General features: G+C 45.5%; 6 protein-coding genes across 6 annotated transcripts, besides 7 other annotated features; all 6 read left to right on the forward strand.

The window, feature by feature from the left end:
* The first annotated feature begins 639 nt into the window (after positions 1 to 639).
* Positions 640 to 679: a sequence feature (AT_rich).
* An 83-nt stretch (positions 680 to 762) lies between these two features.
* Positions 763 to 783: a sequence feature (AT_rich).
* Positions 784 to 1160: 377 nt separating this feature from the next.
* Tb11.47.0014 (hypothetical protein, conserved) lies at positions 1161 to 2084 on the forward strand (the record flags this gene model as incomplete). Its single annotated transcript, XM_823133.1, has 1 exon — positions 1161 to 2084. One exon carries the CDS (start codon positions 1161 to 1163, stop codon positions 2082 to 2084), a length of 924 nt encoding a protein of 307 aa, XP_828226.1.
* A 1151-nt stretch (positions 2085 to 3235) lies between these two features.
* Positions 3236 to 3256: a sequence feature (AT_rich).
* A 228-nt stretch (positions 3257 to 3484) lies between these two features.
* Tb11.47.0013 (hypothetical protein, conserved) lies at positions 3485 to 5191 on the forward strand (the record flags this gene model as incomplete). The annotated part of the gene is made up of 1 exon (XM_823134.1): positions 3485 to 5191. The coding sequence occupies one exon, from the start codon at positions 3485 to 3487 to the stop codon at positions 5189 to 5191; it is 1707 nt and encodes a 568-aa protein (XP_828227.1).
* Positions 4855 to 4892: a microsatellite.
* Positions 5192 to 5533: 342 nt separating the features above from the next.
* Positions 5534 to 5553: a microsatellite.
* A 568-nt stretch (positions 5554 to 6121) lies between these two features.
* Positions 6122 to 6142: a sequence feature (AT_rich).
* Positions 6143 to 6317: 175 nt separating this feature from the next.
* Positions 6318 to 6354: a microsatellite.
* Positions 6355 to 6401: 47 nt separating this feature from the next.
* Tb11.47.0012 (glutaredoxin, putative) lies at positions 6402 to 6689 on the forward strand (the record flags this gene model as incomplete). Its single annotated transcript, XM_823135.1, has 1 exon — positions 6402 to 6689. One exon carries the CDS (start codon positions 6402 to 6404, stop codon positions 6687 to 6689), a length of 288 nt encoding a protein of 95 aa, XP_828228.1.
* A 943-nt stretch (positions 6690 to 7632) lies between these two features.
* On the forward strand, positions 7633 to 16629 carry Tb11.47.0011 (hypothetical protein, conserved; the record flags this gene model as incomplete). The annotated part of the gene is made up of 1 exon (XM_823136.1): positions 7633 to 16629. One exon carries the CDS (start codon positions 7633 to 7635, stop codon positions 16627 to 16629), a length of 8997 nt encoding a protein of 2998 aa, XP_828229.1.
* A 1822-nt stretch (positions 16630 to 18451) lies between these two features.
* On the forward strand, positions 18452 to 19849 carry Tb11.47.0010 (hypothetical protein, conserved; the record flags this gene model as incomplete). Its single annotated transcript, XM_823137.1, has 1 exon — positions 18452 to 19849. The coding sequence occupies one exon, from the start codon at positions 18452 to 18454 to the stop codon at positions 19847 to 19849; it is 1398 nt and encodes a 465-aa protein (XP_828230.1).
* An 897-nt stretch (positions 19850 to 20746) lies between these two features.
* Positions 20747 to 23284, forward strand: Tb11.47.0009 (hypothetical protein, conserved; the record flags this gene model as incomplete). Its single annotated transcript, XM_823138.1, has 1 exon — positions 20747 to 23284. One exon carries the CDS (start codon positions 20747 to 20749, stop codon positions 23282 to 23284), a length of 2538 nt encoding a protein of 845 aa, XP_828231.1.
* Positions 23285 to 23494: the final 210 nt, after the last annotated feature.

Genomic DNA, 23494 nt, shown 5'->3' on the forward strand with positions numbered 1-23494 from the left:
TTTCCTCCTCATCTGCGCTACTCTAACACAAAAGGGCTTTCCACAAGTGAGTTGGTGCAGGAAATTCTCCTACAAATTATATATAATTGTATATAGTAGTTTCATTTCTACTATTTATTTTTTTTCCTATCGAAGTTTATTTTTTTTTTTGTTTCTGATGTGCATATCGCAGACATCAAACCCTTGTCTTGTATTTGAAATTATGCATGGGGATCTATGTATCGGCGCACGCACGCACGCAAACACATGCACAAATACTATTTCCATTATTTGTTCTTATAGAGAGAAAGAAAGAGATACGAATGTTTTTGACATTATGATAATATGAGATAACAAAAGAAAATAATAATCAGTAAAGGCAATAAAGGCAGTGATGCGTGCTGGTGGTTTGTGAAGGATGCGGCGTACACCGGTGTTCCTGTTTTTTTTTTTCCTGTTTCAACATTGACACACCCGCACTGTTGTAATAGGAAATATAGATTTCTCTCGTAAATATGACCAAACCATGTAAACGCATACACCCACATGTATATATTCTAAGTGAGGAACACTTTAATCGCTAAAGAGAATAAAACAACGGAAGAAAGAAAGAAAGATGGGGGAGAAAAGATAAATTGTGGTGACTACCTGAACGCAGCGAATTATATTTTATTTATTTATTTCTGATTATAATAAATTACCTTTATTATTCTTATTTCTTGAGGAGGTGGCACCCCTCTCATGTGGCGAGTGAGGTAGAAAAGGAGGAGCAGACTGATATACATATATATATTTATTTAAAAAGGGACAAATGCAGCGGGTATGGGGAAAAGGAAAAGCAACCTAAGCTGAAGAAAAGAAAAAGGTAAGGGAAACTTGATTGTTGAAGCGCGGTAAGGGGACACATTCAAGCATTGATGAGTATCTTTGTGCACTTAGTAGCCATGTATCTCATCGTATATTTACACGATTCGCCACATACTTATATGCACACACTTGAAGATGACCTAACTTACTGCCTTGTAGTATTTCAACACTCTTAACGGCCGCTGTCTCTTCTGCTCATGCACGTTCATGTTCTTTCGTCTCTTACTTTTGTTGTTTTTTTTTTCATTTTGGCTTCAAACGTTCCTCAATATTAACTATTCGTGGTAGCTTTGCCAACAGACGGGTTTTTAAATATGTGGAGGCCTTATACTTTGTTTGTTGTGCCCATGCGATTCGGGAGTCCGCTTCAGTTGAGGTCGCTATTTGTTTCCCGCATGCCTGGTCGTTTTGACGCCTTTTTGACACGGCGATTTGTTTCAACAGCAACACCCGGAGGGCAGCCGATTTGTAGTGACTCTCATAATTCTGCAGCATGTCTTACGGCTGAGGAGTTCTCCAACATCGTCCCCATGTTTTTGTTGGGTCAAGCGCTACGTCAACACACTTCTAATGAGGAAAATCGTGCAGGCGCAGGTGAGTTTGTCATTACCCGCGAGGTATTCAACCGCTACTGTAGCGAAAGCCACGTGGAAGACACGGACAAAGCTCTTCAACTCCTCTGCGAAAGCGGTGTCGTCGTTTCTATTTCTGATGGAGCGGCGGTTCATCTTCGACCGGTGCAGTTCCTTCAAATGCACAATGACGCCGCTGATGCGAGTGATGCGAAGGTGAAGACACCGTTTGAAGATTATATCCGGGCAGCACAAAACCGTTTAGCGGATGCGGAAGCGGAAGAAATGGCGATGCGGGTTGCGCTTCAACCTGCTATTGATAATGCAGCGAAGCGGCGGCGACTCTTGTGGTCGGGTGCCCTCTGCCTTATGGCGGTCCAACTTGCAGTGATCTCACGGCTAACATTTGTTGACCTTGACTGGGATATCATGGAACCTGTGTCATATTTTCTGGGCAGTGGTACATCGATCCTGTTTCTTATTTATCTTCTCAGGAATGGGCGGGTGAAGAGCTACAAGGAATATGAAGAGAAGGCAGCGGCGTCGCGTGTTCGGCTGCACGCTCCGGCAGACTTCGAGTGGAGGAAATACGATGCAGTGGTGAGACGAGTGGAGGTGGAGAAGAACATGGTGGAGCAAATGCGGAAGTGGTTTAAACATCACTGATATTATTCATAGTGTTGTATGGACCTTTTTCTGGAGTTGTTTATTATCTTCTTTCCATACGTTTTCTTGTTTGTCGATGGCGCCAAAGAAGGGGAATGGGAGACATGTTTAGTTGTTGTTTTTTTTTTTTTACATTGAGCAGGAAGATCAATCCTTCGTTTTTATCCTTTGAAGGGGGAAAGTGCTTTTGAAACACTTTGGTGTCCATTATCTTTTTTGGTGCTTTTCGTGTGCGTTAGTGTGAGGAGATGCAGGAAGTTCACTGATGTTTTGTTGGTTGAATCGGTTGATTTTGCCGTTGTCTTCTTGTGAGTTGAAAACTTGAATTACCTTCTTGTTATTCATTTCTTTATTTCTACTTCCGCCTTGTGTGAGGCTGTCACATAATATATATGCATATCAGTGGTGTTGCAACCAGGAGGTAGAGGAGAGAATACTGCCCTTTGTATTCTAAGTGTTGGGCCGTTAATGAGTGACGCAACGCGTAATAAAGTTATGGCTTTTTGTTTGTTTTCATTGTTTCCTTCCCTTTTGACCATTTTGCTGCTATCCTTTTTGGTGACGACTGATATGCCATTCGGCTTGCAGTTGACTTTTGTAAGGTAATTCTCTTCGTTCGAGCAATCCCCTTAACATATATATATATATATTGATACTCATAAACTGTTGTTTACGCTACTCTGCCGTTCTCATTTTTCTCCTATAACTATTTTTAAAAAAATTACTTACTTTGTTCCCATTTGTTTGCTCTGATTTCCCCATTGTTGAGAAAAAAAAAGAAAAAGGGGAAGAAAAGAAACCTAACGGCAGGTTGTGTTTATTTTCCCTTCTTTCTTCTGTCATAGCCGCAAGCAATTTAAAGCTCCGAATCACGCAAATAACTATTGTATTAACAAGACGGAAACAACAGTACCCAAATTTTTTCCCTTTCATTTGTAGTAAAAAAAAAATACATTTGTATTTTTTTGTTTTTTTTTGCTTTTTTGCCGGTACTTTTTGTTCCGCCTCCGTTAGAAACAACTCCGGAGGGAAGAGAAAAAGGGAAACTCCCGCAAGGGAATACGAACAAACTAGCAGAGGGGAGATTTAGAAGAAGGAAAGGACAAAGACGGAAGTGTAACTATAAAGAGTGAAGAAGGAGCGTAGGCGGGATTATTTTATTTTATTTTTTTCCATAAATCCCTTGCCCTGTCGGACCAGAAAGAAAATACATAAAATCAATTGATAGTCAATAAACTTTAAAAAAAACAAAGAAAAGGGTACCAATAAGTGGAAACAGAAGTGGCGGATACCCTCCCCTACGAATATATCCAATCCTTGCAGTGGTTCCAGCGAATTGATCAATCAAAGCAGAAAGGGACGAAGTAAAACCGTTGTGTTCACAAGGTGGTAGCCTACAGATGACGATGTCGGACACAAGTGCAACATACAGTCTCCACAACCACTACGGGAGGATTAATAATGTATGCACCATTAGCCCACAGGCGTCACCCAGCCCATCAGCATTACCTCAAACCGTCGAGGAGCACTTTGATGCAGAGGCTTTACTTAAAGAACAGAGACATCTCTTGGAGAGTTCCCCTGCAGCCGAAATTCGTGCCTCACCATTTCTTCGATTTCGGTTGAACGCCCAACAGAAGTTCACAATGCAGCACAATCAATACCTGGAGCGATGTGCGCAGAGGGAAGCCTCAGACAGGAACCCGCACCCACTCACAGCATCTGCAACTGGTCTAAGGGAACAGTTTACACAACATTTGGGTCGTCAAAGCATTAGTCAAGGACAAAACCAAAGCTATCAAGATGGGGAAGGGTTGTGTTGTTCCGGCTGTCAAAATCGTTTTGTGGATGCCATTGCTTTGAACAGACACAAGTCCACTTGTAGCGAATATGCTGCACTGGTGTTACAACGCCGTGGAAGCGAAAAACTACATTACACAGCCCGCTGCTTTTCTACTAGGGAAACTGCTGTTACGCCGAGCAACACAGATATACGTCCCATACTCAGTATTCGAGAACGCGCCGAGGATCCTCAACCGATACCAGATGTGCTCACAGCACGTGGCGGACACTTTTCGTATCGCAACCAACTTTCCACTCACGGAGGTTATCAGGGAAATGAGGGAGAGAATGCCGCTGCAGTCGCTGTGTTTTCACCTAAGGCGGGAAGTGGAAGTTTGAGCCGCTCTCTTCCAACCCCAACATCTTTGCGTGAGGATATGCATAGCGAATTTGAGGCGCGAGACACAAAACACAACATCCGTGCTCGCACCCAGTCGCAGGAGTTAACTCCGCCGACACCAACCTCCACATGGCACCAGCCGTCTACTTCACTCAGGGTTACTTCAATCGATGAGGTTCCAGCCTCTGTGGCTGCTAGGCAGAGTGTAGATGCAACGATGCCCACAACTCCTCTCGGCTACCAATTGGGTGAACGATTTGATGTGGATATTTCGGTAGACAAAAGCAGCTTTGGTGCAGGGACATTCCAAGGCATGGTGTCGTATTCCCACCTTGGAGGTGGTGTAGATAGCTTAAGAGAGTCCTCTGAGCCTCCTGACGAGCCACTTAAACCGTGTCCCAGCTGCGGTCGTCAGTTTTTCGCCTACTCACGGTGGCCCCGGCATGTGGCTGTTTGTGACAACAAACGTCAGCAAATAAACTCTAGAGGTGGTGGCTCGGTTTCCTCCATCTCCTCGTTTCGTTTCCCATCAGGAAACGCCAACCGCCTCCCGCAAACTGCCCTGGAAAAGTCGACGGAATTAGGCGGTACCACCACCACTACCACTACTACTACTACTGCCACTAAACTGACACGCACAAACACTTCAGAGAAGAGAAAGAGCCTTGGAGCCAGTTACGTGGAACCTAGTATTGAGAGGAGACCACTGAGTGCGTCAAACCGAGGTAGGGACGCTATGGAAGGACCGAATTTTGTGCGGACGTCGACGTATAGCAGTGAAACTTTTGCAGAGGAAGATGGCCAAGTTGTTGATGATCGCGTACCGTGTCCTTCATGCGGGCGTCGTTTCGCCACCCATGTGGCCGAAAGGCATATTCCCCACTGTCGTGAACGCAGCGAAGGGAACCCACCAATACGGTTGTAAAGTGTCTTGATATTATCTCCTCTTTTCTAATAACTTCTGAGGTGGCACAAACCACATATATACAAATATATGATGGTTTGTGTATGTCTGTACTTAAATTAACTTGCGCACAATTACTCGTTGCACAAAAAAAAAAACTGCGCGTGTATGGGTGAGTGGACATCATTCTCTCCCGACTTCAATACGGGTTGGGACTCGCTAAGAGTTAGTGCGTGTTTGATAAATACGATTTGAGGTGGCGTGTGGAGCGCTCTGAGAATAGTGTCGAGGAAGCAAGAAAAAAAGAAGTATGTTCAGTGAAATCACTTTTTTTTTTCTTGTCCCGTCGTATATAAGTGCCAAACACACACACACACACACACGAATGGTTGCGAGAAGCGCAATGCTTGTTTCCATATTTGTCGTTAAGTTTTTTTCCCCTTTGAGAAACTCATTTTTTTTTATTAATGGAAACTGTCTATGCTGCGCAATAGGGATAACTGTTCAGGGACGTATGTTTGTGATGCTGCCCGTGGGTACTGTTTTTTTTTTTAAAAAAAACTTTTTGGTGTGTTTTGTGTCTGACTGTGTGTTTAAAGGGGGAAAGGTGTTTCGAGGAGATTTTAAAATGCAAACGGAATAATGGAGGCAGTGTATAGGTGCTTCCTGACAAATTACATTACCGCATAATAGTGTTGAAGTGGTTGCTGCTGAAACCAACATCAAGTGCAACGTTATACTTTTAGGTGGTTTCATTGTGCTGGTAATTCTTTTTTTTTATTTATTTTACCTTCCTTTATTTCCTTCACGGTCTTCATTTTGTGTACATATGTAACTGCATCACGCACATCAGTGTTCTGTACAACGACGCGAATCCACAAATGCCTCTGGTACATGCCGTATGCTACCATTTGTATTCTTCCTACGTGTGTACTTTTTTCATTACCTTCCTTTTATTTATTTTTTTAAATTCTGAAATGTTTTTATGTGATGTGCCCATATAAATGCACCGGAACCAAAAAAAACACAAAGAATCAAGAAGAAACACAAACATTTAGCACTTTCCCACCTCGTTTTTATTCACTTACAATACACCTTGAAGTGAATAAAACTAAGGTTACTCTGTAGAGTGGGACAAAAACTTTGTTATATATATATATATATATATTTATTTATTTATTTATCTTGTATTTTGTCCCCAACACGTGGTATCTGACTGATCAATTACATCATGCCCTCTATCGCTTCGATGATTAAAGGGAATAAAGTGGTTGTTTTCTCATGGGTCACTTGCCCCTACTGCGTCCGAGCAGAGAAGTTACTTCACGCACGCACTAAGGATATTACCGTACATTATGTGGATAAGATGAGCGAAGGAGAACAACTGCGCGGTGAGATTTACCAAGCATACAAACACGAAACGGTTCCCGCCATATTTATTAATGGAAATTTCATTGGCGGTTGCAGCGATTTGGAGGCCCTTGACAAAGAGGGAAAACTCGATGGTTTGCTGAGCTAAATTTGAGACAGTGAGGAGGATTTTTTTTAAAAAAAAAGAAGAGAAAAAAGAGAAAGGGGGGATTACGTGAATATATATGCGGTTGCAACCCTCTGATTAATATAGTGCCAAACGAGAGGTGTTTGCATATGTTGAGGGGGTAAACTACACACCCTTCCTTTATATACATCTCCTTCATCCTTCACTTGATCGCTTTCATTTTTTTTATATTTTTGTTCCTGCTTATATTAGGGGTTATAATGCATTATGCATGATGTGTTCTGCTCATTTCATACACGAGGGAAGGGAAAACGGAAACGGAAATGCAAGAACGGGAGAGAGTAGGAGCGAGTGAACTGACATCAATTCAATCGGGGGAAGTGTTTAAAAACACCTCACCGGTATAACTTCCCCTATTGATACGTTACGCACGATGCTATTTCTGTTGTTGAATACTCGCGCTCTGAAGATCGCCTTTTAGCACATGTGCCACATTTCCCCTCGGCTCGGTCTTCTTTCTTTCTTATATGTTTGCTTCTACTCTTTTTTCTTTGTGTTTCCTCCAAATTACAACTGTTGTTAGGGGCTGCGACACGGTTTCACGGTACACATATAAAGTTATATACGTAGACGCCTGCGTACATTTCACAATTGGATACAGACACACAAGTTTTGTTTGAACTAAGAGGAAGTTCGGTAGTATAGATTCGAAGAAAGAAAAAGGAATACCTACGTGAGTATATTGTATAAAGGAGGAAACGGGCAAGAGCTGTTGAAGACAAATACTTCAAAGAGAGGACGTTTCCACACATACTTTTGAAAAGCGGCCGCAGTGCTGCATAAGTGCAGGAAGTAGAGTTGGAAAAAAAAAGAACAATTCCGACACCAAAACAACATTGGGTGTGTGCAAGTACGGCTCAAAATCGCTATCACCACTTGAAACTGTGGTTTGAGTGAAAGGGACATGTTGTTAAACAATTTTATTGTTGAGGAACGTTACAGCGCATGGCAGAAGAAAAGGGTTCGAACAATCATCGTTAACAGCCGCTCACGGTTGGCTGCTCACCGCAGCATCACGGGAGCTTTGGCTATAGCGAAGCCGTACGAACGTATTGAGTTGGTGGGTGGTGAGTACTTCGAGTCGCTATTGATCAGTGCCCCTATTGAAATTGTGGCTGCGGACGGCGAGGAACCAGTTGTCTCCTCCCGTGGTTCCTGTATTACCATCACACGAGATGTTGAGGCGTATTTTGAACAGGTAACATTTGTGTCAAAATCAAGAAGTAAACTGGAGTCCGCAGTGGCTATTCTCAACGGAAGATCCGTTTTCTTCCGCTGCAACATGAACTCTGTTCTGATAGGTGGATGGGCGCGCCCGTATATTGAAAACTGCACAATTGCTGAGAGTCACAACGGTTATGGAGTACAAATTGGTGACAGCGCGGGTGCTGACATTTGGCAATCGGCAATCCATTCACACCAAATAGCATGTATGGAGATTGATACGAGGGGTATAGTTAACGTGCGTGATAATACAATTCATCAGTCATCTAATTTGGGGAACGCTGTCGTCGTCAAGGCAATTAATAGCATCGCGGACGAAACCACTCCGCCAGAGTTCCTTGCATGCCGTCGAGTAGTAGTGACAAAATGCCGCATTTACATCAGCCCTGACTCTTATGTTCCAAAAGACCGCGACATGAGCTCACTGGAAACTCCAACGCAACCGTGTAGTTGTGTGTTGATATCACGGGGTGCGTGCCCAACATTTTCCTTCAACGAACTGACCCAAGGAAACATCGGGTTTACATTCGATGGTGCTGGTTCTGCTGTGCTAGAGGGAAATTGCATATACAAGCAGAAGATATGTGGTATTCTTGCTATTGTGGATGACACTAACTTCTCTCCAGACTCAAAATCAAGGGGTCTACGCATTACCGGAGGTAATCGAATTGACCGCTGTTACGTCGGGATAGACGTGCATTGCTCCGCAAAAGCTGCAATGGCCGCGGGAGTGAGCCAACAAAACCTCATTCCGCTGGAACTGCCATCGAGTCGTAGGGCATTCACGTGGTTCAGGGGGAAGGATAGTGGCAAAGTTGTGGCTCCCCCTTCGGACAAGGATAATTTTGATGATAACCACACTTTTGTAGTACATGGTCAGCCAAAAACAATGAAGCAACTGACAAATGAACTGAGAGAGTTGGCCACTATGGTGTGTGCCGGGCATATTAAGCACTTTACTTCGGCCACTGTTGCAGACACACGTTACGGCGTTGCCACGAGCCTTAACCAACTGGGAGAACTCTTGGAAGAGATGTTAAACATCACAATTCCTCCACCTAACATTTCAGAACGTGCGGCTAAACTATTGGAGCTACGACGAACAGATGGAGTTGAGATTCGAGACACGAGGTTCTCCAGTTGTGGCCTCTGTGCTATTCGGTTCGGCAGCAGCTCCTATGGCGTAGTGGAAGATTGTAGTTTTGTTTCCTGCGGTGCAACGTGTATTGTGGTGTGTAGTGCGGCTCACCCTCTGATTATTGGATGTAGGTTTGAGCACGCAAAAGGTGTCGCCATTTACATGGACAACTTCGCCAACCCTCTTATCATGGGTAACGAAATCATAGGAAATGCGGAGAATGGCGTGGAATGGCGAAATATTTCTCGCGGGATCTTGATGGGAAATGCCATCGTCGGAAGTACTGTCAACGGTTTGTTATTGACCGGTGGGTGCAGTGCCATTGTTGCAGCTAATTCGATTCAATGCAATAACGCAGCGGGAGTAGAGGTAGCGGAGGGGAGTAAACCGTTTATTCTTCTTAACAAATTAATAGGAAATAGGACAGCACAAATCCTTTCCTCAGGATACTCAGCACCCGTTATTGCCCATAATAGAATTACCAGCGGTAGAAACATTGGTATACACTTTCTTTCGTGTAGCGGTGGCACCGCTTTGGATAATGCAATCGCCCAGAACGAGCGTGGTATTGTGGTAGAGTTGGGTGCAGATCCCTACGTGTATGATAACAAAATTATGAGCTCGAACCGTTATGGAGTAGTAGTAGAAAACAATGGCCTCGGAACATTTGTGGAAAATACAATCACGCAAAGTGGGATGTGCAACATTCTCATTAAGGAGGGTGGTTGCCCGGTGTTGCGCAAGAATTCCATCAAGTTCGCCAACTCTGGTGGTTTGGTGATCGTGAACGAAGGATCCGCCACTGTTGAATACAACACAATTTCCGGTAACCAGGTGGCTAATGTCATTTTACTGGACCGGTACACTGATCCCACACTTACAGGTAACACAATATCTGCCTCATGTAGTGGGGGTGGTATTCTCTGCGGGCGCATGTCCAGTGGAAAATTCAGCCGCAACATCATTACGGAGAACAAGCAATATGGTATCTGTATCATCGAGAAGGCGGAGCCCGATATCACCAAGAACGTCATTATGGGAGAACAAAATGGTATCATCGTCTCTGATGAGGGGCGCGGTTCGATTCGAGAAAATTCCATTCATTCCTGCGGCAACGCTGGTGTTCTCATACAAGCAAACGGTGATCCGTTTGTAGAAAACAACAAAATATGTCGCTCCGCGGGTTGTGGTTTGGTGGTGACGAGTGACGGGAAGGGGAAGGTTATTGGCAACGAGTTTTTCGAAAACGATGTGGGACTGCAGTGTGGCTCCAGTGCGGGAAACACAACGCTAGATGTTGATGAAAATTTCACAACGAAGAGCCCTGGAGCAGCCGTAGCACGGACACGTAGGTCCGCCCTGGTGAGCAAACGTTCATTTGCTGGCAAACGGCAGCATATTCAGTCAACATCTACCGCAAATCCACATGCCCTTGTGCGGTGCAACAAAATATACGGTAACACTACGTGTGGCGTGCTGTTGGAATGTGGGATCTCCGCTGTGTTGGAAGAGAATGAGATCTACTCCAACGTGGAGTTTGGCATCTTAGCGGATAGCAGGTACTGCGCGCGGCGCCTCCACGGAAAGCTGAAGGGTATTGTTTTTGAGGGTTTCAAGTTGCCGCGGTTACGGTCCACGGGTTTGGTAACTGTCATTCGTAACAATCGCATAATTGATCAACGCCACACCAACATTGCGTTTGTGGATTTCTCTGATGGTGATGCTGCAATTGTCCAAAATCAAATAAGCGGTGCTCCGGTGGGCATTTATGTAGGGAACAACTCTACAGTTAAAACAGTAGAGGGCAACGTCATTGAAAACTGTGATGACGGTGTGTACGCCGAAAGCGGGGGTTGCGGAAACTTTGTGGACAACACCATCCGCGACTGTACGGGAACTGGGGTATACGTGTCTGACGAAGCGAACCCACAATTTTGTGGCGGGAATGTAATCGAGCGATGCCGCATCAGTGGTGTATTTGTTGACGCTGGCGGTAAAGGTCTCTTTAAGGAAGCAAGTATACGCAACTGTGTTGTGGGTGTTGTGGCGTACACATCACCACCTCTCTGCCACGCGGCTGGGAGGGACACCGCGGGTAAACCTATTGTTACATCTTCACCAGCAGTCGAGCAGTGTGTAATTGAGCGAAATTATTTGCACGGAATTTTTCTTTGCACTGTTCTCAGTGGTCTTCCTCTTCGACAAGAATCGTGGGGTTCCGGTAAGGAATACACGAAATCTACGAAACTAATGACTAGCACGGAGACGCGTACTTTTCCAATTTTCCGAGGTAATACGATTCGAAATAATCGGCATTTTGGTGTGTGTCATGAGCTGTACTCTCTTGATGGGCGTTTGGAAGAATCAAGAGGAAGTGACTTCAGTGAAAGGACGGGGGGAACGTGTGCGGCGGATAGTTTTGGGGCGCATGTCGGACGCGCGTTTCAGAGGGGCACTACATCATCAAGAACACCTTCACCGAGGTCGTTACAATTTTCATACAGGGACGGGGTGAGCTCGTCTTCTGAGCAGGATGTGGAGTGGCACTTCCCTGAACGGATGCAACGGCAGGCAAGCTTTGTGGAAAATGACATCAGTAATTGCTCCATTGGTGTTGTTGTTGGCAGCAGTTGTAACCCCTTCCTGCTCAACAATAACATTCACAACAACGATTTTCTAGGTATATTGCTTCGGCGAGGTGCACAGGCGATGAGTTATGGGTGCAAAGTGCTCAACAACGGTTGGGTTGGGTTGTACGCCGCTCCACGTTCTTCTGGTGCCTTTACATCCGGCGAAATCCGAGGAAACAATGGTTTCTGCCGGCCTGACACCAAACCCACTGACACTCGGTGTTTCACAACTTTTTCCTTTACGGAGGCTGCTACCCCTTTACCACCTTCCTTCAAGACGTCCTACGATTTACGCAGCAGTATGTATGGGGATCTTTTGATGATGTTGAGCGACTACGGGGACACAGTCGCCAGCGCGCTGGTTATGCTTTGCGAAGTTGTGTCACTTTCATCAGCAAGCCTTTCCCTTGCAGGTACCGTCGTTCCATATGGCTCTCTTGACAGTTGTCACTCGCATAGCGGCGGCTCGCTGTTGGAGCAGTACGATCGAGCGTGGGCGGCAGATGGGGGCATTGGTGTATGGATTGCATTGGGAAGCATGACCGAAGTTTCTGATAGCGTGGTGGAGGGCAACCAGAATGTTGGTGTATTCTTCTCTCGCGGAGTAGAACACCAGCTGAAAAACATGTTAAATGGCGTTTTGACACGGGAATATGAGCTTCCGGAGGTTCCTGGAGCCGAGGTCATCACAGGTGGGCCAGCTGGGCCTGGCTCCACTCGCCCACGCTGGTTGCTGTTTACTTCTGAGAGTATTCGCGGCTGTTCAAATCTAGCATCGGCAGAACTAACGATGACGTGCAATGGTTTTGGGACGGAAGCGGGGAAAGAACCCAACCCAGCGGCCTCTCTCACCTCGGTGCGGACAGAGCTGGATGACTGGTGCGGTGAGCCACCATTGGTGCTTCCCCGACCGCCAATAGTGCGACGTAACCAAATCCTTAGAAACGGGTATGGAATAATTATTCATCTACACCAAACGCTCAGAGCAGAGGGGAAACAAGAAGTACAGGGAGTCGCTGATGAGGGTACCCCGCGTGCGAGCGGAAAGGACAAGCAAAAACGAAGAGGTTCCGTTGGTGGAAGGAGAGCGAGTATAGTAGGCGCAGCACCTTTACCTGGAATACGGCGAAGAAGGAATTCCATGTTTCGTAAAGGGAAAAAAGTTGAAGAAGAAACCCCACCCGCCACCCCTTCTGATGTGGTTAATCCATGGGCAGATGTACTACCACCGCACGCTCTTAGTGAAAAGTCGACGCCAGAGTTCACCATATGCGTGCAGGAAAACAGGATTTTCGAAAACTTCACCGTTGGTGTTGTCTGCCAGCACGTTTTGGAATTAATGTGTGGTCGTTTTGTAAAGACACGCCACGAAATCGGAGTTGCCGCTGACAGATACGATAGTGTGTGCGTCATGATTACTCTCAAGAATCAATCAGCATTGCCAGAGAAGCTGTTTACACTAGAAACTCAAGAGAGATTGGTGCACCATGCTCAGATAATGAAAAATGATATATACAAGAATGTGAGGGAACAGGTGCAGGTGACATCACGCTACGTTGCTGTCACTGGTGACAAGGAGCGAACCCTGCTACAGATCGATACTCTGCGACGACCATTTGCGTCTGTGTGCTCCTCTTGTGCACTCTTACGCATACCGCTGTTTACTTCACTAATTGGCGCCACGTCCCCTGGTTGCTTCTACCTTGAAAATAACACAATACACGACTGCTCGATGGGTATTCACCTAATCGGTGTACTGGGAGCAAAATCCACATGCTTGCGCCGGAACGTGTTTTATGACATTGCAGATATTTCGGTTCACGTTGAGGGTCATCTATCGTCAGCAACTATCGGATACGGCAATATATTTGAGAGGAACGGCATCAGTGTATTGGTCGCAATGCCTGAGGATGAGTGTACGGAAGAAGAAAGACAATGGCAACAATTCATAGGCGTAACGACACGCATTTGCGGTAATAAATTTTCCTCGCCTGTTAGTGTCTCACTAGCCTTCAGGGGGGGCGGCGGACCTGGTCCTGTTGTGGGAGGAAATAAGTTTGCGAATCATCAGTACGGCCGCGTTGTCTTCTTCTGCGATTCTTCTTCGGGGTCTACGATACGGGGAAACGTTTTTCAAAACAACTACGCGCCACTCATTGTTACAGGCACTGAGGGCCGCGAAGACGATGGAAAACGTACTATTATTGAAAACAATCTCTTCTCACAGAACTACATCGGACTACTTCTGTGCAACGGTGCTGCAGCGCAGGTTGCGCGTAACGTTTTTGAAGACAATTTTCGTTCTGGAATAGAAATTATCGGGAAGGGAACAAATCCCTTGGTGAAGCAATGCTTGTTCGTCATGACCAAGGATTTACTGTCACTCTCAGGTGCTAGAGAGCAATTTATCTATCCAAGCGACGGAGTTCTGCGCGTGGACGGTTGGCCTCAGTTTTCTGTCACTCTTTACCCAGACAACGTCATCACACACGGTGACGTTAGTAGGCGTTTATCTTCTGGCGTCCTTATCGAGTGCGAAAGCGGTGGGACGATTGAAAACTGCTTCTTCAAAGGAAACCAGATCGGTGTAGATTGCATTCGCGGTGCTTCTCTAGGAGTGGAAAACATCGTATACACTTCTGAATCTGAACTTCTCGGTCCTCGATTCCTCAATTGCTTGTTCCTACAGAACACGATTGCAGGGGTTTGGCTTCGCGGTGCGCACGCCGAAGTGGGGGTTCCTCAGAGTTTTAACGGCCGTCGGCGCCGTTCCCAAACGCACCCCAAGGCCTCAAGTTTCGATCATTGTTTTTTCATAAATAATACAGCAACCATGGACGAATACGGAGATGTTGTTGCCACGGATGATGGTTATGCCACATTTAGCAATAGTATGTTCACCGGTTGCATTCACGGTAAAAGAGGGTCAATGGGTTCATTTGAGCGCAACATTTTCTCCTGTGGTGGGAAGGTGGACACTGCGGTGATCCTGCACAGGGGAACGCGTATGGAAATGCGTGATAATACTATATCCGGGTACAGGAGATCCATTATTACGCACACGGGGGCGTGGGGACGGCTTGAGAAGAACTGGATCTTGGGTGCTTCGCGTTGTGTTATCTCAGCACCGTTCTGCAACACACTATTTACTGGGAACCGCATACTAGGAGCGAAGGAGTGTGGCGTCTTTGCCTATGGTGGCGTTTTCGTAAGTAATGAGATTATGAGATGCCAAACAGGCGTGGTTATACGCAATCCTGCAGAGTATAAGAATTATCACGTCATCCCTTCTGTCGACAAGGGAACTCACTCTTTGTTGTTCTCTGAGAACAAGGTCCACACCTGCGAAGTTTGTGGTATATTTGTTGCTGGCGGGGGGCGCGTAGAAGGGAACGTAGTCTCTAACAACAAAGTGAATATAACTGTCACTTGTGGAACAAAGGCTGCTCAGGGAAGCGATATCTGCCACATCTTTCAGAATGCGGTTTTTGACGGTGGGGTTGGTCTCCAACTAATGAACAGATCCGATGCCCTCGTCGAAGGTAACAATATTTTTGACAACAGCACATACGCAGTACTGATGAAAAAGGGTGCGAGAGGCAGACTAATGAACAACAACATATCTAGCCACCTCAATGAGGGCGCATTGGCTGTAGACGAGGGGAGTGAAACAAAGCTACTCTCAAACACGGTGCGAAACCAGTTTTCTCCCGTTTATAATAAGCTCCTGGGGCCGCAGCGCATGAGGGAAAGGCAAAATGCTGCCGATGTCTTGAAGACGGAGTTGCATGAGCTGGAGCAACGTGGGTCCGAATATGCAACAAAGTGTGCCGCGCTACAGGAGGAAATGCGAAGCGTATTCCATCGCTTAAGGGAAAGCTGCTGCGAAAGTGACGGTAGCAAGATGAATATTGGAACACTTCTTGGAAATTCGTTTCAGAAGGCATTATGTGCAGACGAGGACGAGAAGGACGCCCTTAAATTGCCTGCACTGGATGTCCGAACCCTTTCTACAGAGGATTCTACCGCTCCTAATGACAAAGAAAAATCTCCCACCACACCTTCCATGTTGTCATCAACAGTTCGTGCCAGCACTTCGTCAGTGAAGGATGGAGGAAACAAAGATTCTTATAATATCCACATCCATCTTGTGCATACCGCATATGACGAGAGTGAGTGCGAACAAGTGTGCAACGAGGTACAATCTGTTTTTGATTCGCTCTCACTTTCACTGCAACTACCGCTACGCGTCCTCACCACGACTAACTCCTCGGCATTTCCTGCAAACTGGCCCTCGAAGCAGCTCAAAATATTTGTCGTTGTGGTTGGTAACATTACTAATGATGATTCCCTTGAGGACGATGTCAAGCTGGTGCGTGCGCTCCGGTTCCCGAAGACCTTAGCGGGTAACGAAGAAATCCCTGAGGAGATGAGTGATGTTCTCATTATTTCCATCATATCGGAGGAGTTTCAGGAGCATGCAGACGTGCTGCGCACCACAACATCCGGGTTTCCTTTGGCTGTGCAACTCCAAGATCTGTTGTCCCACAGCAATCCCATGCACTACGTTTCAGGCGTTTCGGAATGCCTTGAGGAATTGCACCGAAGAGCAGAGTCATATCTCCTGAATGCTGCGAATTCAGATAAATCTGATGATTACTTCACCAATGACCCAGAAGAAGAACAGAGTTCCCGTTACTCAGCTGACACGCATGATGGTCACAAGACTGGTGCCTCTCCGAGGGGATCTGAGTGGCGGGGTACTTCGCCAATGCTGGAATCGAAGGAAGATGAATGGCAGCGCCTCCCGGTGTTTGGGGAAAAATTAAACGCGTATATGTCATTTGATTTAATTAGGAAGAAGGTGAGCCACTCAAATACATCCGTTCTGCTACCAAATGTTAGGTGAAAGTTGAAGAATGAATAGAAAGAAGTGTAGGATTGGGGAGGGGGAAAGTCGTAGAAAAGCAAAAACGATGAACAGTTGGTGTCTGCAATGCTTTACCAAATAAAAACTTAAGAGGAAGGAAAAAAAAAAGTTCGATTTGACGGATTCTCGCCTTGTGTGCTCGGAACAAAAAAGGTCTTGTGTGCATTTTTTTGAAGTTCCTGTTTTCTCCCTCCTCATCCATCCCTTACTTTCCAAAACTTCCATTTCTGTTGCTGATGTTGTCCACCACGTTTTTTCTACTTCAAATTCGTCCAGTGTTCATCTTTGAAACCCTTTCTAACTTGCCTGATATCCCAGAGCTGTTCACTTTTCCATCCTTCCTTCTTTTTCAGCCAGTTTTTTTTCGCTTTTAATTTCTTGTTTTTTCCTTCTCTTTCTGAATGGGACAGCTGCTCTCCTTGGTTTTACTCTTATTATTATTCCTATTTTTTTATTTCTTTATTTTGTGTAGTCGATAACTGTGCTTCTGTATTCCTTCATTTGAGGTAAAGCGATGAGAAGGAGTGATGGGGAGTGGCGGATGTATTGGGTGAGATGGGTTCTTCCCACCACAGTAGCGGTAATTGTACCAATGGCGCTGGTAATTGTGAAGGCAGCAGTTGTGATAAGTTGACTACACAAATATTTATACATACTTATGTATATGAACTTATATTCCTCTTTTAGGTCCTCTCTCCATTTTTTTTTTGATTCTACAAGTGTCTGTATTTTGTATGTTCCGGTAGATATTCTACGTTTTTTTCTTCTTGTCCTCTTTTTTCTTTTTTGTGCTTGCATTCTGACAAACGCGTGTATATATTTTACTTAAATGTCTTATCTTATCCCCGTTGAGCATGTGTTGTGTGTTTTCAAAGCGAATGGTGACAAGTGCTTCCTCCAGATGTGAAGACAGAGATTGAATAAGTGGGTTTGTGGATCCGAAACCGCAAAGAAAAGAAAAAAAGAAAAAAACAACGAAAGTTGAGGTTCGAAGGTTGAAGCGAAATGAAACGTGACGTAACATCAGCATTAACCACATTCAAATATTTCATACTCTTTTTTCTGTTTCTTCTTTTTCCCCTATTGTTCCTGCTGATGTTTTTTATCTCATTCAGAATGATGTGATGTACCATACAAGGAGGAGAGGTACTTTTTTGGAAGAAAAAAAAGAAATTAAATGCACAATAAAATCAGTGCCCTATGATGCCCGTGCACTGTTATTGTGCTTCCGAAAATATATACAACAATTTTCCCACATTTGTTCTTAATTTCTTTTCTGAGTTTGTGATCCATTATGATGAACGTCAAAAGCGCGCGTGTTAGGCGCATTACGCTGTATGTTAAGTGCTGCAATTGAGAGCGAGGTAATTGGAGAAAAGGGAGGCAAAAGGATATTAACGAATTATAGATGAGGGATAATAACATAAATAATAGGAGGGGAATCGCTTAGCGAGGGAGAGGACATCCTTTCGGTTGTTGGAAGATAGCGACTGCAGTACTTCACAGTTGTCGTGAGTGTTTATTTAGGTTGGTATCAAGCCTTTATTTCTTACTACTGCTGAAAATTCGTGAATACATACTGTTGTTTATCCCTTTGTTGGCGGCCGTGGGGGAGGGAAATAAACGCAAATCTGCTTTTTTTTTCTTTCTTCTTTCTTTCCATCGTCACTTTCACAGAAGTACCGGCGTTACACAGCAACTTCACTTCCTTCAGTGAGGGGGGAGGAAGAAAACAAAAAAAAACTGGAGGAGGGAAAAGGAAAGGAGTACCAAACATACGCGTATTTGTTTCCACTTGTCGATGTCAAACGAAGTTGAATCTTCTGCAGCGGAACCTCCGGCACCCGACGAGGCCACTAATGTTGCTGGACACCGATATATTTTAATAAACAATATTCTTTGCAGAACTGAAACATCGGATGGAAGTTTCCGACCATCTGATGTTTTTGTTGGTTTGGATCCACCTCCAAGGGGGACCGCGACCCTTGGCAGTGCTGCAGAGGATAACTGCAACCATCTTAGCGTTGGCGAATTTGATCCCACAGCTTATGTGGACTCCATCTCAAAGGATTGCTCTATTTTCAACGTGTTTGGCGTGATGTCTGGTGGTGTCCTCGTGGACAGTGAAAGTCGCGGGTTTATTGACTTTACTGACGACATGATTTTCCGTCCCCCTCTTCCACCACCTGTTGAGGGAAATGACACCCACAATGAAGGTTCGAGAGATGGACAAATTCGTGCCGATGGAGTTGTTTCACTCGTGTCTTCCATATTCCCATTTAACGGGTTGGGGACAGTCGACACACCGCTTCCGTGGCCGCGTTCACTGCCGCGTCTGAGGTCTCAACGCATATCGTACCGTCTTGCAGCGAAGACGGTGCATCGGATGTTGAGTCGCTGCGTTGGAAATGTGAAATGCAATAAGGCGGTATTGGTGGTTCTCGAATCGTATCGCATCCACAGGAAACTGCATTCTCCACAGCTAACTTTTCTACCCAATGAGATTCCATTTAGGTTCCAGTGGCATGGAATGACTTTTCGCGTTAAGGATGGCGGTGCACCTAAAAGATTTGATGCGAACGGAAATAGAACCCATGAATACCGCAGTCCAATTGGCCGCATAAATCACATGATGGATGGAAAGACGGGCTCTGCTTATTCATCATTTCACGCCTTCACTGGTCTTCCTAAGATGGCCTTCAGGCGATACCGAGAGTCTGCCCGGCGTGAAAGTAGGCATCGGTTAGAGAATCTAGCGGATGGATACTCGCGGCGATTGGAAATGCGCATCCAAAATATCGTCCACCCCATACGAGAGGAGATGCACATCGATGAAAACATTGAGGTGGTGTTCAGACGGAGAAGTGGTGTCCATCTCTGGAGTGCCTTTCAGCGGTATTTCACCATTCTGGGAGTTAGTCGCTGCACGTCATGCAATACGCCAAATTGCAATGCATGGTACCTGGATAATGATGATAAAGTGGACTACCCATCTGCTCTCCGCAAACTTGAGGAGGATCTGAAGTACCGCAGAACCTTCAACTTGTCTTCCAGTATCCTTGCTGATTCGTGGGATTGGCTTCTCGCTAAAGAACGGGGTCCACTTACTGAACGCATTAGAAAAATCATTAAATACGCCAGGCAGATTGATGCGGAAAATAAAAGAGAAGTTATCAATACAGATAAGGATCTAAGATAAATTACGACGGGAACAAAGAAAATAAGGAACGTATCACAGGGGGTCAGCGCTGACAAAATGAAAAAAAATGCAAGGTTGAGTTAGCACTCTGTACCATATTCTGTTTTTTTTCTTATCAGTAGCTTCATCTTATCGACGGAGTTGATGCAAATAAAATCAGGATGTGAGATGGAGTTTATCAGCTGATGTACTTATCCACTGAATCAAAAAAAAAAGCACAATCTTTGTTACCGTCCAACAGTACTGAGTGGGAGATCTTTTTTGAATTCCTTTGCAGTGACGAATAAAAATCTGGTGTGTACCTTCGCATTTTGTCACCGTGATGCAAGCCGAATGGGCTTCACATTGGATTTCAAGTATTTGCATCGGGAAACGGTTTTCATCCCCCATTTCTCTTTACTTTAAGTTTCGATTGTTGTTTGTTTTTCTTTTATTTTCAAAGGTCTGTGCTCGGTCTCGTGTTTTGATTTATTCTCAACCCGTCGTAGTGTAAGCTGTTTTAGCTTTCTCTACTCATTGTAAGTTACTTACTTATTTGTCCCGAATACGTGTGCCAGTCGCTAGTTTTATCTCTCTCTCTCTCCTCACTTTGGTTCTCCCCTATCCTTACTTGCTCTTTTCCTGCCTGTTTTGATCATTCGGCTGATGAAGTGCTGTACTTTTCTTTCCCTTTATTTCCTTTTTCAATACACCTTGTGCAGGCACTACCGTTTCAACACCACTACAACGGAGAAAGTGTGACAGAGGAAAGTTTGTGGGCATTTGCTGAGTCAAAAAAAAACCAAAAAAAGAAAAAAAGAGAGGAATAACGGGGGAAGGGAAGGGATTCCATTACGCTTTGTGAGTTTATTTAGGTTCCACTCACTCACTAGTTTATTCTTTACCGTGTATAATAGGATGCTGAAGCAATGTCTGCTTCAACGTTGTCTCGTACAGTATCGCTCTCTGATGTCCGTGGCAGATAAGCTGAATGGAATGCTCGACACGCGTCAGGGAAAGGGATTCACTCCACGGGAAACACTTAAAAATCACCTACGCTCAGAGGTTATGCCGCTTCTCAAAGGTACAAAGTTAGATAGACGTCATGACAGTATAACGTTCCGTCGGTCAATGAGTCAACTTGTTCGTGACGCCGCATTTGCAGCTGTTGTGGTCCACGCGAATCCAACAGGCGCGTTCGTTACTTCCCTCACGGAGTGTATTAAACACGACCACGAGCGGATGCGATTTATTTCGTACATGACATCCGCTCAGTCTAGTCGCGTCATTGCCCACCTGTGTAAAGCGGGTGTACGAGACAGCGCAGCGTTATCACCATTGATCTCGCGCCTAGACTTCAACGAGCTGAAGGAGATTAGCCGAGCCATGTTTGCCCTAGTGGAAGAGGGCAAGTGCAACGAAGTTATTTTCCTTATCGTGCCCATGTATTGCGGGGAAAAATGGACACTCACTTATGATGCCGGGAAAGGGCACACAAATACAGAAAATAGGAACTGCAACGTATTTGAGGCAGTTCGCGTCTTGCGCGTGTTATCAAAAGCCGTTCGTAGTGTGGTAGAACGGCGGCGTACCGACCTTGAGGCGCAGGGTTCTTTGAGTCCACTTCCAATCGAAAGTATTCAACGCTTACGCACAAGCCTCGCCAACTTTATAATTGAGAATACTCAGGTTCTTCGTGGTGCACATTGGATTAATTTCACCCGAGCCATGATGCACTTTCCGCAAGAATTTAAGCTGGTGAAGTATCTGGAAGACTACTCACCGGTTGTTCGGGCTGTTGAGGCGTTACAATTACCTAATCGAGGAGCTGGACAACAACTGATTGACACGATTGACACAACAGACCTGGCGGCGCTGGGAATGTCACGACTCTTTGAACCGGTTAAACACATGAAACGACCTCAGCAAAGCAGTGAAAGTGGCATGAGTGAAGGACCCCGAGGAAGTATTCTGGACGTTCCTCCAAGCGAGCTGTCGAAAATCATCCCTATCATCGAGCACCTGCCGAGCTCAAAGAGCATTCAGCAGTTGCGTCTTCAGTTTGTTGTCGATACTGTTGTGAAACGCTTGGAGTTTATGAATTTTGCCGATGTTGTGCACTTTCTTCATGTCTTGCGAAATATTGAGGGTTCTGCACAGTTTTCTACCTCGTTGGATGCGGCTGTAAATGTGGCGAGTAAGCGGCTACTTGAAGCTGGACCTGATTGCGATGTTAGTTCCGCACCATACCGCATTCCCTATGCCCGCCTTGTGCAACTGGCGACACTTCTTAGTGCCTTTCGGGTGAAGAGCTGCGTTGGTTTCGTAACTTACCTTTCCTACCTGGCACCGACACTGCGCTCTCTGAGGGTGGATGATGCAACCGCCTTCATGTGTGCGTTAGCAACGATCGCCCCTAAGGACGGTCAGGAACTTTGCGCCAATGTGGGAAAGGAAATTCTTGAGAGGGTGGGCGTTGATTCGGAGCGAGGAGGCAACGCTGGTTTGTTCATGACCTTCCCTATATCATGTGTGAAGCTACTCCGGGCTGTTGTAATTCTGAATACTGTGCCTTCGTCTAACTTTGTATCGCTTATGTTCGGTGATACCGAAGGGCGAACACAGTTTTCTGAGGAATTTTGTGTTGAAGAAACCTCCGTGCTCTTCGATGTATCCCGCTCGCTATACCACTTCTCACGCATGAGGCCGGGGGATATGGCGTGGAACGAAACGCTGTGGTCAAAAGGTGTGATGGGCTTTCTTTTGCCTCTACTTCATTACCTCTCCTCCGTATGGCGTGATGGGTTAGTGTCGCCAGCTGGCAAGTCCCCTCGAGTAACATATATTCCTATTGCGTGGCGTAGTGCCGCCGAAACAATTTTTCCCTTTGTCGACGTAAATCTTGATGTTATCTCGTTAAAAACGATGCAAGCACGCCTGGAAGAAGTATATCCATCCTGCCGCGATATCATTCTAATGGCAGTAGACGTAGCGGATGCCCAAATGCGGATACGCGAAGGTGACGCCGTCGCGGGTGAGCCAATCGCCTACTCATCTAATGCATTTATTCATTTGGTGTATTTTTTACTCATGGTTGAGCATATGATTTATCACGCGACATGGCAAGCCGAGATGGGGGGAAACACAGAAGACGGGGCGACCTTGAGGGAAAAGATGCAAGAATTGAAAGGAAACTACAACACACTCATTTCCACGAGTTCCATCGGCAAAACAGGGGCACAATGTGGAGGAACAACGGCTTTATCCCTCCTGGAAAAGGCTTTCGTACAAGACGGAGAAGACGGAGGGAAATCCCCATTTTGCCTTAGTCGCAGTGAAGTGCTCGAAATAACTACCAACCTTCCATTTGCTCTCACACTAGTGGTGAATCAGGGTCCTGTCAACGAACTGTTCTGTGAACGTGCAGTATCGATTATGGTGAATGTTGACGACTAAGGGCTGGAATTACATCATGATTCCTTACTGATAGCAGGAGAAAACATCGAAACATGGAATTGCAAGAGTGAAAAGTAAGAAGGGGTGGTTGTGACGACTCTATAACTGAGGGTAAACAAAGGCGTGGCCTGTTGTGTCTTTGGTCGATAAGCCGTGTGTCATGTACGGTTCCGTAACTGACCTGAGGATTACATGGGCCCGCTCAGAGTC

The sequence above is a fragment of the Trypanosoma brucei genome, assembly GCF_000002445.2.
Source record: "Trypanosoma brucei brucei TREU927 chromosome 11 chr11_scaffold01 genomic scaffold, whole genome shotgun sequence".
Lineage (NCBI taxonomy): Eukaryota > Euglenozoa > Kinetoplastea > Trypanosomatida > Trypanosomatidae > Trypanosoma > Trypanosoma brucei.